The sequence below is a fragment of the Mirounga angustirostris genome, unplaced genomic scaffold (assembly GCF_029215605.1).
Source record: "Mirounga angustirostris isolate CCGP_5_RB_7025 unplaced genomic scaffold, mMirAng1.0.hap1 SCAF_15, whole genome shotgun sequence".
Taxonomy (NCBI): domain Eukaryota; kingdom Metazoa; phylum Chordata; class Mammalia; order Carnivora; family Phocidae; genus Mirounga; species Mirounga angustirostris.
In genome coordinates, this window is record NW_026991723.1 from 34,426,639 (window position 1) to 34,445,743 (window position 19,105).

Below are 19,105 nucleotides of genomic sequence, written 5' to 3' on the forward strand. Positions count from 1 at the left end.
AGTCTGGAGTGTCAAGTACTAGGTAGCCAATTCGGACAATATTCTTATCTCTTCACAAAATGTTGATGCAGAGATACACAACTGAGTATTATTAACCACCAGCCTTTATTCTCTAGTACTGCCATTCTAAAGAAAGTCTAGAAAGCAGACCCACTGTATTGGAGATCTGGCAAGTCATCTCATACTTTGGTCAAACTGTGTAAGCCACATAGCAGGAAACACAGCAGGGGGCTGTTTCCATTCACTTTGCCTTAACAGCTGTTAGTTCAAGAAATATAAAAGACTGAAATAAAAACATACTTTTTGACATAAAGACGTAAGGTGCCTTTGTTTTTCTCAATTCCTCCATTTATGAGGAACTCATCTTTAGGTAGAAGATGTTCCTTTAATTTTGCAAACATCAGTGTCAACTGTGGTAATCTGTAAAAAGTAGTGGCCCACCTTGGTGCAAACAACCTTGTATATACAAGCAATGTTAACAAGAAAAGACTAGCATGTCCTGTTTCTTTTCTCAGTACAAAATCATAATGGTATTTGGCATTGGAAATTAGTACTTCTCTGAGATTTTCTTTTCTCTCCCTGGATAGCATTCTTCAAGCCCCATGAGAAAAGGCACCCACCCTTTGTTTAAAAGTTTCACCCTTATAAACATTGTATTTAAATTCATTTCCCATTTAAGTGTCATGACAACTCTAATCTTTTTAGTGGTCCTACAAAAGAACACCAGGGATAGAGAATTTCAACAATAATACAAGCAACAACCTTGTACTTGAGTACTTACCACGCAAAACTGTGAGTCTGGTGGATACGCTTATTTCTCCCACATTATTCGAGGCCACACATTCATAAATAGCCTCATCCCGCGGAGTCCGTAAGGGTTGTATTCTGAGAACTGATCCAGATCCATCATCAAACTCTATTACCTATTAGAGGAAACAATAGCTGTCACAGGTGTTGTTACAATTGTCTACCTCTCAGCTAAACCTTAATACAGTGGTGAACCAGTCTTTTGGCTCAGAATAAACACAGCAGCATTTTAAGACTGAATTTTGATACATAGTAGTAAAACAGAATAACTGGTTTAATTTAATGAATCTTCTCCTGAACAAAGGGAAAGACATGTAACTACAAATGCAAAGTCTACTGAAAACCATCCATGGTCTACTCATGAAAATATTCTAGTATGTGCATCTAGGACAATTTGACCCTGTTAATTTTGCAAGAGACTTGTTGCTATGATGGATAACCTTCTCAAATTATTCTCTCACAGCATGTATGCATATGTGGATCGACTCAATAATTGGACTGTAAGGTGAAGAAATAATGCATACCACCACAGACAGCTCTTCTGGCTTAAAGTGTTTCATCCTGAACAGTATAGATGAGCAAACCATGAAGAGAAACTGCATAAATCTAATACTTAGGCAGCCAACAAGATGGCTTTCACAACCCAAGAGACTGATGGCATACATTAATTTTGCTATAAATCATTCCAGTATTTGTTCTAGCTTAGCGTTTTCTGCATTTTTAGGGCATTTTTGCTGTAAAACGGAGGCTTGCTTCAACGGGCAGAAAATTAATGTCCTAAAGAGTAAGCCTGAATTCACTATCATTACGGACTACAATCTGAAGCAGTTTAGCAATACTAGATATTTGTCAGCTAATTCAAGTACTACTTCAAAAATGATAATGATGATGATGATGATGAAACTGATAAATATGGGTACGAAACTGTGGAGTCCTCTACTTGTCTTTTCTATAACTATACTGTGCTCTTTCAGCTGCTCACTGAGATGCTGTGCTTTCTGGTTTTGGTGAGGTATTTTTTGCATTTCCCTGTGACTAATAGTTCCATGTGCCTAAATTATGAATTGAGAATGCCTTGTAAACACATTTATTGGGATGCTCAATCCCCGGGTTTGTGTGTAAACAGGCTTATGTCAACATATGGAAGGAAGATCGAATGTTTTTAAAATATATCCACTTCAGGTCCTTTCTGCATTCTATTTATGTTTTAAATTCACAGAGGCAGCCAAAATGTCCCACTTCCCAATGCACTACAATTTATTTTCAACTCTATTAAGCATATATTTTAGAGTGAATCCATTATGCATCATGGGAGAAAAAGTTTCATAGTTACTAGAATCTTTGACAAGTATGCCATAATTGAATATATATATATTTATAAACATCTCTATATACTTTAAACATTTAATTTATAAACATTAAACATCTATATGTATTTATATATATTTAAATATATATAAGTATGTTTATAAATATATATATTTATAAACATCTCATGGCTTAATGTAGAGAAAGTTTTAAATATCCCTAACGCCAATTTAAATTTTGATTTTTTTCCAGTTTTATTGAGAAATAATTGGCAAACATCACTGTATAAAGTTTAAGGCATATAACGTGATGGTTTGATTTACCTGTATTCTGAAATGACTACTACAGTAGGTTTAATTAACAACCATCATCTCATATAGGTACAATAAAAAGAAAAGAAAACAATTTTTCTTCCTGTGATGAGAAGGCTTCTAACCTATCCCTTAACAACTAACTGATATGTGTCACTGTATGTTTACATTTCTGAACTATTTCCTAGAGTTAGACCTATCATCTTTCAATAAACACTATACTACACATTATATGCTAGTGTTGCAATCTCCAATTTGAAAACCTTATTTAATACCCAGTATTGATTGTGCCCTACTTACTCTAAGCCAGACATTGTATTTGCCACTGGAGATAGAAGAAGCAAAATCAGTCTCATTTAGAGCTCTCAGAGGCTTTATAAACTAGCAAAACAAAAAAATACATATATACTATTACAGATTTTAAAGATTCTCAACCCAAGACTCAGCACTATTTGATATACATGCTTCATGTAAAAATAACTAATTTTCCTTGGCTGTGTTTATATGATTCTCATCTGGAATTATGTAATGAGCAGAGCTCATGCTTTGAAATGTTTACTATTACAATTTAATCTTTGTTACAAGATTTTGTCAAGAACCTACTGTCACCAGCAAGTATGATGTCAAACTTCTCTTTGATAAAAAAATTAAATTTCATTTAAACTAAAAAAAAAAAAAAATGTGTACTAAAGATCACACACACATCATTTTCTACATGATATAGGAAATATTTCTCAATGATTAAGATTTTTTTATGTTTAATCACTGTAGGTATTTGATTTTCAAACAAACATAATTTTAAATTTATAATTTGTAAACTGCAGTCTACATTTAAATTTCTACCAGTGTAATTAATTATACCCTTTATAAGGCATCTGGACCATTTATTGCTCTGTGAAACCTGGTAAAAAATGAGTAAAATCAAAAACGTTCTGAATTTTGTACTTGCTATATTTCTTTTTTTTTTTTTTTTAAGATTTTATTTATTTATTTGAGACAGAGAGAATGAGAGAGACATAGAGCACATGAGAGGGGGGAGGGTCAGAGGGAGAAGCAGGATCCCCGCTGAGCAGGGAGCCCGATGCGGGACTCGATCCCGGGACTCCAGGATCATGACCTGAGCCGAAGGCAGTCGCTTAACCAGCTGAGCCACCCAGGCGCCCCTTGCTATATTTCTCTAAACTAGAAACTGCCTTTATTTTGCGAAGCTATGAATTAGGCTATGAAGTATGTCAGAAACTCAGGTAAAAGAAAGTGAGTTTTACACTTTGGGGCAGTTTGGAGGTCTTTGTATCCTCTAAGAATCAAGCTATTCTCTTCATGTCTTAAATTTCAGGCATGTTATTGTGTGCTTCTCCCAATTTTTCTCTGCATATCTTATTACCTATTTTTCACCTCCAAAATGAGCAAATTTCTGAGCCATTAGTCTCCTTAAAAACATTCAAAGTAATATCTGAATTATGCTTCATCATCTTCAAGTCACTGAGCTTTCTTGAGTAATTTATTCAAAGGTTTAACTGCAATATCAACCTGGTTGGGTATGTTCTTCCAGAGTAGTGCTTAGCCCAACAACTGGAGCTAATTTCTCATTTTAGTTCATGGTACTTGTAAAACACAGCTGTGAGATGCAATGGACAGCTTCATCTGCTGCCCAATACCCATTCCCCTTCTTCCTTGTAATAGGCACCTGAATCTCCTATGGGAAAACATTGCTTCCCCACTCCGGGCCATAGGGTTGGATGGAACCGACTTCCTTCCCAGCAACAGAGGTAGATTCTGATTAACTTAAATTAATTGGCCTGTACCAACCAGTTGTCCTTATACACTAGACCAGGGACAAGCAAGTAACTCAGTAAGAGCTGGGAGCATAGGAAGCTTTCACTCATCTTCTAGCCTTGGTTGTGGGAGATGGATACCAAGAACTCTGAGCCTGATACAATTAAATACAAAAGTTAGTCACCTGAACCCACAAATTCCTTTTCAAAAAGCCATTTAGAACTAAGTTTTCCAACACAAGCAACAAAAAGAAGGCCATATCTCAGTGATTAGCACACTTCATATGACAGGAAAACAAGCAATATACAAACCAAAGATACAACAGATACATTTTTCCCCCAGAGAAACAGAACAATGGACCTAATACCTCAAATCTCTGATTGCTGACTTTCTTTCCTTTTTTGTTCCAGACGATTTTAGGTCTTGGGTCTCCTGTAGCTTGGCAAATGAAAGAGGCAACTCCGCCAGAGACCCCTGTCTGGTCCACGGGAGTTCTTGTAAACCTTGGAGGTGCTGAAATAAACAGAGATAAACATCACAATTAGATGGAAAACAGAAACACAGAGTACTACCCCACTGCCACCACTTTCCCCACAGCCCTCAACCCCACTGAGGCCAGTACATACATATATATATGCACACACCAGGATTACAAAATTAGAGAAGCACCTTTTACTTTTAAGGGTAGTTTAAAGGGGAGGGAGGTAACTTTCTGGTCAAGATATCTGCTAGTGCTTTTATTGCTGAAATCTGTATTAAGGCAGAGATCCAATAACATCCAAAAAGCAACATCACACATTAATTTTTATTACCAGTATAAAAAAAAAAAATCCAATTTGTCCTCTGTAACAAAATGAGCTCATCAATCAAAGTGAGTAAAATTTTAGCTCTTTGATGCCATTATCGGGGCACTGCCAGAAAGTAGCCCTGCTGCTGCTAAGCCATTAAAATTAGTGACATTTAAGAGAAATTCTAGGAAATTTTAGAGAGACAAGAAATATAGCCCTGAATTAGAAGGTTTAGCAAGAAACAGAAATATGGTAAAATGGTAAAGTGACTCCTTAACCTAAATATTGTGCTCTGCCTTACTTGAAACTTAACTTCATAATTTGCATAAAGGATGAGTCAAGAAGCCTCCAAAGTCATGGGGGGGGGGGGGAAGGAATTCCTGTAAAAAAAAAAAAAAAAAAAAGATGTAGACTTTAAGATTCCTAAAGATGAAAGGCTAGAAGTTGGAGGGTTTTTAAATGTTCTCTACTTCCTTAAAATGTTCCTAACATTCACCCTTTCTCTTCAAAACCTACTTATTATCCATCTTGCATTTCCAGATCTAGAAATCTATTATATGAGAATTAAGTAAAATGAAGATGGGTATTTATGCACAAAGATATCTATTATGCCATTTATTTAGCAAAGATTATATATACCCTAAATATGAAATAAAATTGGAATTGACAGTGAAATGAAATATGCCATGATAAGAGAATATCATACAAACAGTCAATGTTATATTGATAAAGTTTTTATAATATGACATGAGAAATACTTGTGATTCAATGATAAGCCACAAAAACATCATACACAATTCAATATGAGGGGTATCAGATAATAAAGAAAAATGCACCCCCCAAAAAGATGGGACAAAATGTGCCAAAACACCAGTGGTGGTTTGGGGGAGAAGGTATATTCATTATTTTTCCTACTTCTTTACATTTTTTCTCACATCCTTGAGTTTTTGCAGTTATGTTGCAATTAAATTATTTTAATTCAAAAGCATCTTACTTTTCCATTTCATTTTCTTATCCCTATTACAAATTTCCTCTCTTACTGTTTTTCAGTTAAATGCTATTGAAAAATGGTTTCAAGCAACTGTAGCTAACATTTATTTTGAAAATAATCCTTAGATTTTAAGAAAGAAGAAAATAACAAAGTTCATCACTGTTTGCTCATCACCATATTTTCTCTGCCTTGCTTTCATGTTTCCCACATGATGCTCCTGCTGGCTTGATGGTGTGTTCTGACTCTGATCTTGGTTTTCCTGGATTTAGGGAGGCCAGACTCACATCTCACCTCTCCCATAATGTATATGTATCATCTTGGAGAAAAAATGTCTCACTTTCCTGTTTCTGTTTTTTTTTTTTTTTTTAAGATTTAATTTACTTATTTATTTGAGAGAGTAAGCATGCCTGCAAGAGAGAGCACAAGGGTGGGGAGAAGCAAAGGGAGAAGAAGAAAGAGAATCTCAAGCAGTCTCCATGCTGAGCACAGAGCCTGACATGGAGCTCAATCTCACGACTCCAAGACCATGACCTGAGGTGAAACCAAGAATCAGATGCTTAATCGATTGAGCCAGCTAGGTACTCCCTAACTTTCCTATTTCTTAACTGTAAAAATATGAAATGTAAAATAAATTATTTTTCAGAGATCCCTTCCAGTCTTAAGGTTTCTAGCTTAGTGTAGCATCTCCACGATGAGAGAAAGAAAGAAGAGTGAGGAGAGGCATCTTTGCAATGTTAGTGCAGAAAATGAGTCTCAACCTCATCAACAAATTCAACTTGGTGATAGCAGAACTAGTGGAAACACAGGTCCCTCTTTGTTCAGGAATATTAGGAAGGAGAGCAGGCTCCCACAGCCCTGCTCTCTATCACATCCTACAACATCTCTTGGTAGCCGTACAAACTAGATGATTACCAGAACTGCTAGAAGTACTTAAAATGATTTGAAATGACTAACAGTGAGAAGAATAAAAAACACTGTACACTGATGTCACTTTTCTGGAAACAAACAAACAAAAATGATATTAGAAGTGTTTATGTTTTTCATTCTGCTGTTGCAAACAATGCAAATTGATAATAACCACACACTTGTCAGCATCTAATATGAAAATTATAATCATGCAATTAAAATTCTTAGGGAATTTCCCTGGAAAAATAAAATGTATTGCATTGCTACGTTAAATGCTACAATACTGTCATTTTTGGAACCTTCTTCTTCAAAATACATAGTTTAAAAATTGTTGACCCTGAATGAAAATGAATTTTAATAACCTGTTTTCTCCTTTAAGTTCCACTTTGAAATTTCTTGCAAGAATGTGTGAATGAGGTAAAGGGCTATGGTATAAAATGACTATGTACTAACCAGAAATTAAGTAAATCTAGAATACAGGATGCTATTCTTCTTGCACCTGGTTTTGTTTTGTTTGTTTTTTTAAGGAATAGCATCCTATTTCTCATCACAAAAAAAAAAAAAAAGAAGGAAATATGGAGATTCTGACACTCTACAAATAGGCAATGACTACTAGAACAAGTGCTTCCTAAATCTTGGTGAAGGGGGCACTAAGGACTCAAATTACTATTAAACATAGAAATCTGACTTCTAAATGGAAAGCACAGAAGGCAAATCCCCCCATGTTCTCAGGGAGATGATGTGACTACCATTCCAATGTTCAGATGTATTTCTTGCTTACCTTCCTTTTCTGGTCATACCTGAAGTCTTCATGCTAATATTCACAAATATTCAAATCTGCAGTATTAGGACCACTGGATGCTACTATAAAGATTTTATTTTTGGAGATGAGGTCAAGTAATGAAATTAACCTATTGAACTGTGAAAATTTGATTAAAATAACCAGTTAGAATCTGCTTCAGATCTGGGACTATTTTCTTAAATCCTACTAAATACAACTATAGTGACTCAGTATTCTTCAAAAAAAAAAAGTACTGAAAATGCTCCTTAAATGTATTATTTGTAAACAAGAAATGAAATTGATCACACTACATTAAAAAAAGGTATATCAAGGTATATCAAGTGCATGTACACAGAGCTTTTTATTTTTTTTAATATGAAAGACATTAGTCTTCACAGACAAGAAAAATCATGACTTTCTCATGGGATCTGATGTCAGTTTTTCTACATGTGCCTACAAAATCTAAACCGCAAAAGGGTAAATGCCATCATTCTATGATACAAAGTTTAGTTTCGAGATATGTAGTAAAATGCCTTCAGTGAGCATGACTGTTGCCTAAATAATCATCTTGGCTGGTCAAACTCTAAGACTGATGCTGTCAATGCAAGGCAGCCAGCCAAAGGAAAGAAATGAGAAAGAGAGAAAACCAAACTTAGTAACTCCAACAAATGCTTGAGGCAAGTAAAAGTGTTTATTCTCAGAGGCGTATAATAAAACATAGCACCACTTCCTCCTCTCTAATATCTCAGCTTACTAAAAGAAACGAAATGAATCTTCTGCCTTCTTTTGTCATGGATATTACCCAAATTTAAGTCAGGCTCTGAAGATAGGAAGAGAAGAGAATCCACATAAAAGCATAAAACAAAGACTGCTACTAAAAAAACACACAATATGACAGCCTTAGGTCTGAATAATCAAAATCCCCATGTTTATCCCATGAGATACACTTGGAGATACACCAAATACTACACTTGATCTAACAACAAAAAAAGAGAGAGAGAGAGAAAGAAAGAAATATCAAGAGCTTAAAGATGGAAAGACATTAAAACTTTACAGGCACCAGTACTTAGATAGACACCGTTCTGTTATCATAGCTGACCGCCATTGCTATCCACCCAAAGCTGCCAGCCTTGCGCTTTGCAAATACATTTCTGCTCAAGCTGGTTTTGACAAGTGAGGAGTATGACCTTTCATTAAACTAATGCTGGGCACTGCAGAGGTCAAATTACTGTTAGACCCAGAAAGTCTGTTTTCTAAATGGAAAACAGAAAAGCTAAACATGCATATGAGTCAGAACAGAGGCATGACTGATATTCTAGAACATGCCTGCCATTCTCACTTGCTGTTTCAAAGACTATGCATTCTCAGGATACAGACTCCAGCTCTGGGAATCTGGTAGATTATTCTTCCCTACACATCTCAAACCGCTGATTGATTTTTGCTTCTAAGAGGTTAGTTCGTTTCTTTAAATATAACCAATGCACAGTACCTTTGCATCTAATGATCTTAATATTTTGAAACCATATCAGGTTTCAAGTTGTTAGGCTCTCTGAAGACAAAGAGATAAGCCTAATGAACAGTTATTGTTATTAAATTAAGGGGACAGATCCTACCAAGACCAGCAAGCTGCCTTTGACCATCCTTAACAAAGTGCTCTATCAAGGACAAAATTCTCCCCTTAGTACACTATATTAGATAGAGCTAGACATTAATGGGGGAGTACCACTGAAATCTACTAGTAACATCCATGCAAGAAAGGAATTTATAAGAAATTCTTAAAGGTTAAGAAGACAACTCAGATTTGCAGTAACTTGATTGGCCAACTGAGAATCACTTAAAACCAATTCACAGAAAGGACTACACACTACAAAAGGGAAGGGAAGAAATGAGAGTGCCATTTGTCTAATTTAATTCTAATGAATAAGCCGCTTCTGCAGACATCAAGGAAATATGACGAATGAGGAACAAAACTAACAGCATGTAACTAATTGGCTTTGTTTCTTTCAGCTGATTAACATTTCCTTAAATAGAAAGTTCTGTTTTTAAAGGGGTATTTGTCATAATAATGTACTTAAAATCTTGAAAGGGGAAGGTTAATGATGCTATTTAATAATACTAAGGGAGAGGATGAGGGAATGTTCAGTAAGAATATGTAGATAGTTCTGTCCTTAGGAATCTGCTTCCTCCCAAAAAAGTGTCTGTAGAATTTATGAGACTGTCAACTGAACTCAACCCCATTTTTTCTTTCTCTGGAAGTACCAGGAAGGGAAGCTCAGGAAATGCAGAGCATAGCAGGAGTCAGGGGTGGTTCTATGGATAATGGCCAGGTCTGAGGGTATATGAGCTATTGGGGCTTTACAGTCCCTTCCTGCCACAACACACTCATTATCACTGCCCCAAGCACAAAGAGTGGCTAGAGTTTAGTGGATGATGAATTCTGTTATGATTCATTTGATCTCTGCTGGGCAGGAATGGAGAGAGGAAAGAGTGCCGGAGATATCAGCAAAACCCCAGGGGTACATGAAAAGAAAAGAGGGAGGTCCCAAAGTTGACACATGACTGTAAGGGAGGCAGAAGTGTGGCACACACATCAGGCTGAACTGGTTTCTACGGCAGATGGTCTACATAAACTGGGGCCAGTGGGGACATCTATCCTATCACATGGGGATCTGAACAGGGTCATGTCTGATATCCATGGCCAGCATAGACCTTCAATGTCAAAAAGACTTTTTCTGAGTCATCAATGGTGCTGTCTTTCAATCTATAGCCTTAAAATTTGACTTAAGAAGCACTATACTTCAAAATGGGATAAATAAATAACAAATCTTTAGTGAATACCATGCAGTGGACTAATGTTCTACATATCTCTTGTGCAATGTTTTCCATAGTCCTGAAAGATAATAGCATTACTCCTATTTTATAGAATTATAGAAAGCTTTACAGTACTATAAAGATTTGGAAGGAAAGAAGGAAAGAGGGAAAAAAGGGAAAAAGAAAGGAAGGAAGGCTCCCTGAGGTTATGAGTGAGTCATGGACTTTTGATCTAATTGTGAAGCCCCAATATTCTTACTGTGCCAAACTAGAAAATGGGAAGTTACAATGATACTGCATAGACAATATGGTACTCAATTTATTGTATATGTTCAAATCTGTTTTTTTATTATTATGATGTTATGTTAATCACCATACATTACATCATTAGTTTTTGATGTAGTGTTCCATGATTCATTGTTTGCGTATAACACAGTGCTCCATGCAGAACGTGCCCTCTCTAATACCCATCACCAGGCTAACCCATCCCCCCAGCCCCCTCCCCTCTAGAACCCTCAGTTTGTTTCTCAGAGTCCATAGTCTCTCATGGTTTGTCTCCCCCCCCGATTCCCTCCCTTCATTCTTCCCCTCCTGCTATCTTCTTCTCTTTTTTTTAACATATAATGTATTATTTGTTTCAGAGGTACAGGTCTGTGATTCAACAGTCTTACACAATTCACAGTGCTCACCATAGCACATACCCTTCCCAATGTCTATCACCCAGGCATCCCATCCCTCCCACCCCCCACCACTCCAGCAACCCTCAGTTTGTTTCCTGAGATTAAGAATTCCTCATATCAGTGAGGTCATATGTTTTAGTTAAATATATACTGACTGTTTTCTTAAGGGTTTGGCAAATACTTTGTGCTGTATTACAGCAATTATTTTTCACTTGTTAAGTGAAAAAGGTCACTCAGAAGGCTTATTGAAATTATTCTTCTAATTTCCAGGAGCCAATTTAAATCAGGGATAAATGAACTATGATGCCTAGTCAACAGATAAAAATCAATGGCACAAAATTCATAAACAGATCATGTAAGTTCCAAGGTTAATATGGTAGAGTACTTCTGTATTATTCAGTGTATAAATTAAGTTCGTTCATGGTGGATAAAGACACTGATGTTCTTGACATCAATTTCCCCTTTTCCTTTCCAAAGCATTTCAATGACATATTGTAGGTATGTCTACACCATTAATTGTATTAAGCCTTAGCCTTCAATTCTTTGAAAATGACTCTAAAGCAGTCCTCCATTGGGTAGACTGATGTCTGTGCCTCTGTATAACTATCAATATTCAAGTTGACAAAGGATTGATACATACACTGACAGAAAGAAGAGGGAAAAGGAGGAGAAGGAAAAAGGGAAGGAGGATAGGAAGAAGAAATTTGACTTAATGGAAACATTAACTTGAACTTTCCCTCAATGTCAAGTCCTCATTTCTAACTGCTTGAAAGATTGTCTTGCAGCATTCCAAAATTATTATTGTGGAAACACATCATGCCATCTGCCTTCCCAATCCTCCTTCTCTTACTGTTTCCATTTCTATTTGTGGCACTTCCATCCTTCCAAACACCCAATCTTGCAGCCCCAACCTCTTCTTTGTCTTCTTCTCCTCCACCCCACTACCATTCAATTATTAAGTCCTATAGATTCTGCTTCTACTACATCTCACTCTTTTTTCATATCCAATAACAACGAGTATGATTCTCCTGTAAGATGGACTTTAGAATCACTTGGGAGCCTTAAAAAAAATAAAGACAAACAAACAAACAAAAAAAAACAAAACAAAACTATGGTGCTTAGACTCCATTTCAGACCAATTCAAATAGAATATCAGTGGGTAGGGATGGGTAATTAATTTCCGGAGGACTCTAATGTCCAGCCAAGTTTGAGAATCACTTAACGATACCATAGTATCTAAACTTTCCCATCTGGTCACCCTCACTTCAGGTATTTATTGTTACAATCAATATTACACATTATCGATGACCCTTCTTTGCCCTTCCCACCATATTCTTTGAGGTTTGTAAGAATGCATCTATGATTAAAGCTCTTTTCCACTCAAAAGAAACATAAAAATAAATGAGTTTTAATAGCTTGCCACTGTCAAATAAACCCAGAAATTTTGTTTGGCTCTTAAGATCTTTCAAAGCTGCTGCCAACCTATTTTTCCCAAATATGTTTTACCTTTGCTCATCAAGAACTTAGAATTCCCTGTCTCAGTGTCCTAGTATATGCTATTCCCTTGCACAAAATGTTTTCTGCCCCATTTCTGAATTTATAGAAGTTTTCCATTTTCAATCCCATGAAATATCTTGAAGCTTTCTTTGAGCCACCCATGTGGATGAAATCTGCTCTTATTTTATCTCTTATTGTATCTCTTAACTCTTTTTGTATCTCTTTTATGAGTTAGAAAAGTCTATATTTTATTATAGCTATTTTATGCTCATGTATTTCTCTCCCTTCACATTAATTGAACCTTGAGAGAAGCATTTGTGACCTGGTCATCTCTGAAGTCCCATACCTCCTATTCTTCCCTGGCACATAGTAGGTGTTCATTGCATACACAGACTTGATAAAAAGCTCTCCAAGGTTCTATACCCCCCAATCTTTGGCTATACAATTTTTGAGTATTTCGTATGGATAATAATATTGTAAAAATGATTACTGTGCCTCTATTTGAATTATGTTTGCTTATAGAATCAATTAGCTGCAGAATGCAAACTTTATGTAATACACATTGACACTGTAAAACACTGATGTGACATGGTGGGAGACTGACGGAACCAACCAGGTCCTAAGCTGGCAAAATGTAGCATAACCAAACCACACATTCATGTGCCTGCCTTAGGACTGACTTCAGATGAGTATAACAACTCAATGGATCTCAAGCTCTTTTATGAATTCACTCCACCTCATTGTTATCACATTGTTATCCTCCACTCTGACTCTTTTTATGCTTTTCATTTTTAAGTAAGATGACCTTATTTATTATACATAATAACATACTCATTTTACATAAATAAGAAAACATAAATTAAAAGAAATTTTAAAACATCCTAATGGTTATCACCTTGATGAATATGTTTTAAAATTGCTCTATGCCCATTTAATATTTAATAATTTTTACATAAAACAGGTTATATTATACTATTATTTTATAGTCCACATTTTACTTAAAATATATTTTGTATATCCTTTTGTCAATAAATATTTAAATTGGGGCGCCTGGGTGGCACAGTTGGTTAAGCGACTGCCTTCGGCTCAGGTCATGATCCTGGAGTCCCGGGATCGAGTCCCGCATCGGGCTCCCTGCTCAGCAGGGAGTCTGCTTCTCCCTCTCCCACTCCCCGTTTGTGTTCCCTCTCTCGCTGTGTCTTTCTCTGTCAAATAAATAATAAATCTTTAAAAAAAAAATAAAATAATAAATATTTAAATTGAATATCATTTTTATATTATAAAGCATATAGATAATATTTTAATTTACTATTAAACATTTAGATTGTTCCTACCTTTTCAGTATTATAAAAAATGCTTCAATGATTATTCTTACAATTACATATTTGCACATATAATCCCTCGCACATGTAATCCCTATATGTGATTCATTTCTACATGTAAATTTTCAATATATATTATGTATTCCTATATGCAAAACTATTGGATCAAAAATTATATGTTTTTAAGACTTTTTCTACATTTTAAAATAACTCATATATTCACAGGAAAAATATATACCAGAGTATCCAATTACCTAGACTACTGATAAAGCTGAAAATTATCACTTTATCATTGGCCAAATTTTTATCCCTTTGAGCTAACCAGGAGAGATAAAAGGTAGAGCTCAGAGAGTGACTGGTTTTGAGGACAAAGCTGGAAAATCTCTCAAAAAAGAATCATTTAAAATACTTCTCAATTCCATTTCTCCTTAGCACAACAGAGTGTAAGGTAAATAAATGCTCAGAGGTGAACATTCATAGACCAATGAAGAAAGAGGAAAAGGATGAAGAAAAAATATCTACAAAACATTATTACTGAGAATAGTATTTAAATGCAATAGAAAATAATTTTTAATTTAAAAACACTGAAGTTCATTTTCGTCTTTCCAATTATTTTTTTAAAAAATCTTGTAGAGGGATGCCTGGGTGGCTCAGTTGGTTGAGCGACTGCCTTCGGCTCAGGTCATGATCCTGGAGTCCCAGGATCGAGTCCCGCGTCGGGCTCCCGGCTCAGCAGGAAGCCTGCTTCTCCCTCTGACCCTCTACCTTCTCATGCTGTTTCTCTCTCTCTCTCAAATAAATAAATAAAATCTTTAAAAAAAAAATCTTGTAGAGATGTGTGATTAACATAACATAATAAAATTAAATTAAAAAAAATTAAAAATCTTGAAGAGTTGAGATTACATATGAACTTGTCCGTTTACAGCAGTTAAATAAATTTCTAGTTTGCCTTATGTCAAGATATATTAATACCGGGTCATAAACACTTGTCTGACAGCAGTAAAAGTTGTATGGCCTCACCACTGTAACTTTTTTTTTTTTTTAACACATAGCCATGGGATATTATGACCAAAACAAACAATCCCCTACATTCACTGTGTCTGGGCCATAAAACTTCTCTGAACTATTGACATGTTTAGTAAGACTGGCCATCTGTTTTGGTGTAAGACGCTCACAGTAACCACTGGTTTAGTAACATAAATTTCAGAAAGGCTGCCAGTGGTCTTGAATCACTCTTAGATACAATCTGTAAAGCCATTCTTACCATTCCCTATGCCAGACTCATGCATTCTTAATGAAAACATGTTATCAGCAGCACCATTTCGATATTTACTCAACATTTTCCACTTTAAGCCCCTGGGTTTGCTTACTACCTACTTATGCATTCAAAATACACAGACCGCGCATCCGTTTTCGTTCAATAGAGTGATAAAGGCCCTTATGCTGAAACAGATGAAAAGTCGTGCAGTCTCCCAGGCTCATTCAGTAAAGATGTAGGCAAATGACACAATATTTATTGGCTTTTTTCATATTCCCTCTAAATGGCAATATACTCACAAGGCTATTTAACACAGACACTGTATTTGACAAAAAAAGAAACTACACTGACCCTTCAGCATCCTTTTATAGAATTAGTTTTCAAAGCAGATTCATTTATATCATTCACTGCTAATTCACTCATTAATCATAATTTATCACATCAGATGTGCTGATCATCATTAAAAGTAATCATTTATTCTTCATTCTAACCTGCTGCTTATCATGTACCTGCAAATTGGATCACACAGGAAAGGTAATTGGCTTATTTGAAAAGGAACATGAGCGCAGATACAATTGAAGTGGCGGAGAAAGAAAAACTGGACGATAAAACAATACCATCTTTGGCATTTTTCCCCTGATTTTCCCCCAATTTTATGTTCCCAAACTCCAGAATATGGATGCTATTACTTCCCTTCTAAGAAATTTCCAATATATCAATTACATAAATTATGTTTTATTATTGCTTCAGAGGAACTAGAATAGCATGTTGTGCTGGCGCCCCTTTAGACACCAGTAGCAAGCCAATGCCACCAAGAGAAGATCTACTGATATCACTGGACGTGCTTTGAGCCAATAGGAGGTACTGTTTGTAATCCTGCCTCCCAACCCAAGTGAGGTGTTACCACAACCGGCAAAAGCCTGGGTTATTTCTTCTAGGATAGATCCATCTTCCAGGAATAAAGGGACTGCAAGTTTTCATATATCACTTTCAAACTAGTAAATTAGCAAGGTACTTTGGAAAATAAAAGTAACTAAAATATTCCCAAGTAGCTCCAACATGGAAAGGGTGTATATGCACACACATGCACACACCTTCAGGAAGTAGTAAAACAGATCACAAAATGATGTTCAAATGTGTTTACTGGAGAAATTTAGAATCAGTATCATAAGAAAACCTTGTTATTAGACAAAAGAGCATCTCTTTACATATACTATTTTGATATGTTACAAAAATGATCTGTTTAAAAGAGAATATTGTAAAAATAAACTGCCTGTTTTTATAACACAAGAAATATTAATTATAAAATACATGTTTATAATAAATAGGATAGCATTTCCTAAAGAAAGTCCATAATTAATATTATCTTCAAAATGAATAATATTATGATTTTAAAATGCTTCCAATAATGAAACATTTAAAAATCTCATTATTTAAAAATATTTCGGGGCGCCTGGGTGGCTCAGTTGGTTAAGCGACTGCCTTCGGCTCAGGTCATGATCCTGGAGTCCCTGGATCGAGTCCGGCATCGGGCTCCCTGCTCGGCAGGGAGTCTGCTTCTCCCTCTGACCCTCCCCCCTCTCATGTGCTCTCTCTCATTCTCTCTCTCTCAAATAAATAAATAAATAATCTTTTAAAAATAAATAAATAAATAAATAATAAAAATATTTCCTTGGTACTCAATGTTTTATTTTAGGGTATATTACCCTTTGTTAATAGGTACATATATAATGAATAAGAAATGGAAAAAATAAAATGCAAAATTGAAAAAAATTGCCTGGCCTATACAACAATGTCGGTTAACAGTGAAATGATGATTTTAAAAATACATTTGAAAAATGGCCAGCATTATTCACATTTAGACCAATATTTTGCTAGAGATCATAATACTCTAAGTTTCTAAGGCTTATGTCCTAGCTTCATTCTGTGCAATACCTAGCATATTGTAGGCATTCAAAACCTTTTTTAAAAAGGCACTATTCCTTTGGTCATATGGGTATTTTATGTATGAGTCTAGTCCTTCCAGATATTTTCCACTAAATTTAGTTTAGTTTTTTTTTTTTTTTTAATTCACTTCTCTGTAGACCCAAAGCCAAAAAGGTATTTGGTGGCGATTTGCAGGATTCCAAATATTCTCATTCAATATTAGGTAACTATTAGAACCAATAACATTTTGTAGGATATTAAAAATACTCATTTTCTGGTATCCTTCCAAATGAACACATGTAGCAAGCAAAAGAATGGCATTCATTTTACATATTAAATCCATCCTTTCTAAAATAAAATCAAATTCTTTTTTAGAGTCAAGAGAAAGAATCTACATTCATTCAGCACAAGTTGGGGAGAGTGTTACACTGAATTTAATCTTGCTAACAATGATTGATCTCTGAATTCTCAAAGAGTAGCCCGTTACCCACCCATTCTCAAATTCTACTCAGTGAGCTATTTGGGGGTACAAAAGATGGAAAGCATGACAACTTGTTTATGCTAAGGCTGTGAAGTCATGTACAAGCAAGCTATGATAATAATAGATGATCACCCAGGGCCATGGATTGGCCCTGTCTACACAGAAAACTCAAGTTGACCTTAATTGGATCCTGGCACAGAGAGAATAGGGTACAATTTCTTGTTTTGTAGATGAAAATAAACCTTTAAAGAACTTTAATAAAATGAGCCCTAGATGGAACAAAGTATAATGCTATAATCTAATTCTTGCTCTTTCTTTTTTTTTTTTAAGCTATGTCTCTGTAAAATAACCCTATCAGCATTTCCATGACAGCATGTTAAATCTGAGAAGGAAATGTCTCATTCTTGCCGCCTGTGAATTGAAACACATACAGATTTAGAAAGCCAACAAGAGGAGGGGGAAGGGGCTTTTTGGTTTTGTTTTTTTTTTTTTTTCTCTTTTCCTGTCCCCATTGAAATCTGTTATGCTCTGGCCAATCCTTTTGTTCCCATTTTCTCTAACACCATCAGATTTATCTACACAAATACCCATCTCACCTCTCTTGGTAAGAGCATTTCGGTAACACTTGAACCTAGAGACATGAGGTAATACTACTTACTCAAATAGTCTGGAAAAACTTTTCAGTCAGATTAGTTTTCAAATATCAAGTCCCTAATTTGTATCCCTGGGCAGTGCAGACCCTGGTACCAGCTCATTTCAGTGCAGATTATTCATGCTTTTCTAGAGGAACACATTATCTGAGCCCCAGGAATATGGGAGGCATTCCAAAACAGCACAGACAGTGAGGACCTTTATTTGCCAACTAACTTTTCCCCCCCATTCTCTGATTTCCAGCTCAGGGTATTAAGTAAGAAAACAAAGGGTTTTCCCACACAAAAATAACCTTTTTGAAAAACCTGCAAACGAGGTTTTAATTACACTATTTACCAGTATAGACTGCGTGCAGAAATACACTAAAGCATTACTTGCTATGGCTTGCTTTCTTTTTTTTCCCCCCTAATTTAACTGTTGCAAGTAACATTACAGCAATTTAAGTTAGTTTTGTGACAAATTATTAAGACACTTATTTTAGAAGGAAAATCAGCCAATAATTACTGCCCTGGCAACATGGCTATTGTTCAGAGCAAAACAGAAGCTGTGGCTGACAGCTGATGGGCCCAGCCCCCTGCTATCCTCAGAACACATTTGCAAATACGCAAAGCCTCTTGCCAGACCTAAGCATGCAGTAGCCACCCTTTCATCCAGCAGGGCTACTCTGATCCTCTTATGCTGACTACAATAAAATGACACCATTTTAGGACCTCCTTCAAGATTGGACCTAGCTTTAGATGCAAAAAATATTGTATTATTAATGATTCCAATTATGCAATAATACTGGCCTTTTTGCACCATTCTAAAATAT

The 19,105-nt window shown here is 35.7% G+C and overlaps 1 protein-coding gene across 2 annotated transcripts in view; it reads right to left on the reverse strand.

Moving 5' to 3' along the window:
* The window catches only part of PTPRD (protein tyrosine phosphatase receptor type D), a 2,419,801-nt gene that overhangs the window by 327,122 nt on the left and 2,073,574 nt on the right, over positions 1–19,105 (reverse strand). For both annotated transcript variants that reach the window (XM_064580091.1, XM_064580092.1), the window contains 2 exons: positions 4,570–4,715; positions 782–923 (listed from right to left, as the gene is read on the reverse strand). In XM_064580091.1, coding sequence (XP_064436161.1) covers positions 782–923; positions 4,570–4,715 — 288 coding nt within the window. The remainder of the gene's footprint in view (positions 1–781; positions 924–4,569; positions 4,716–19,105) is intronic.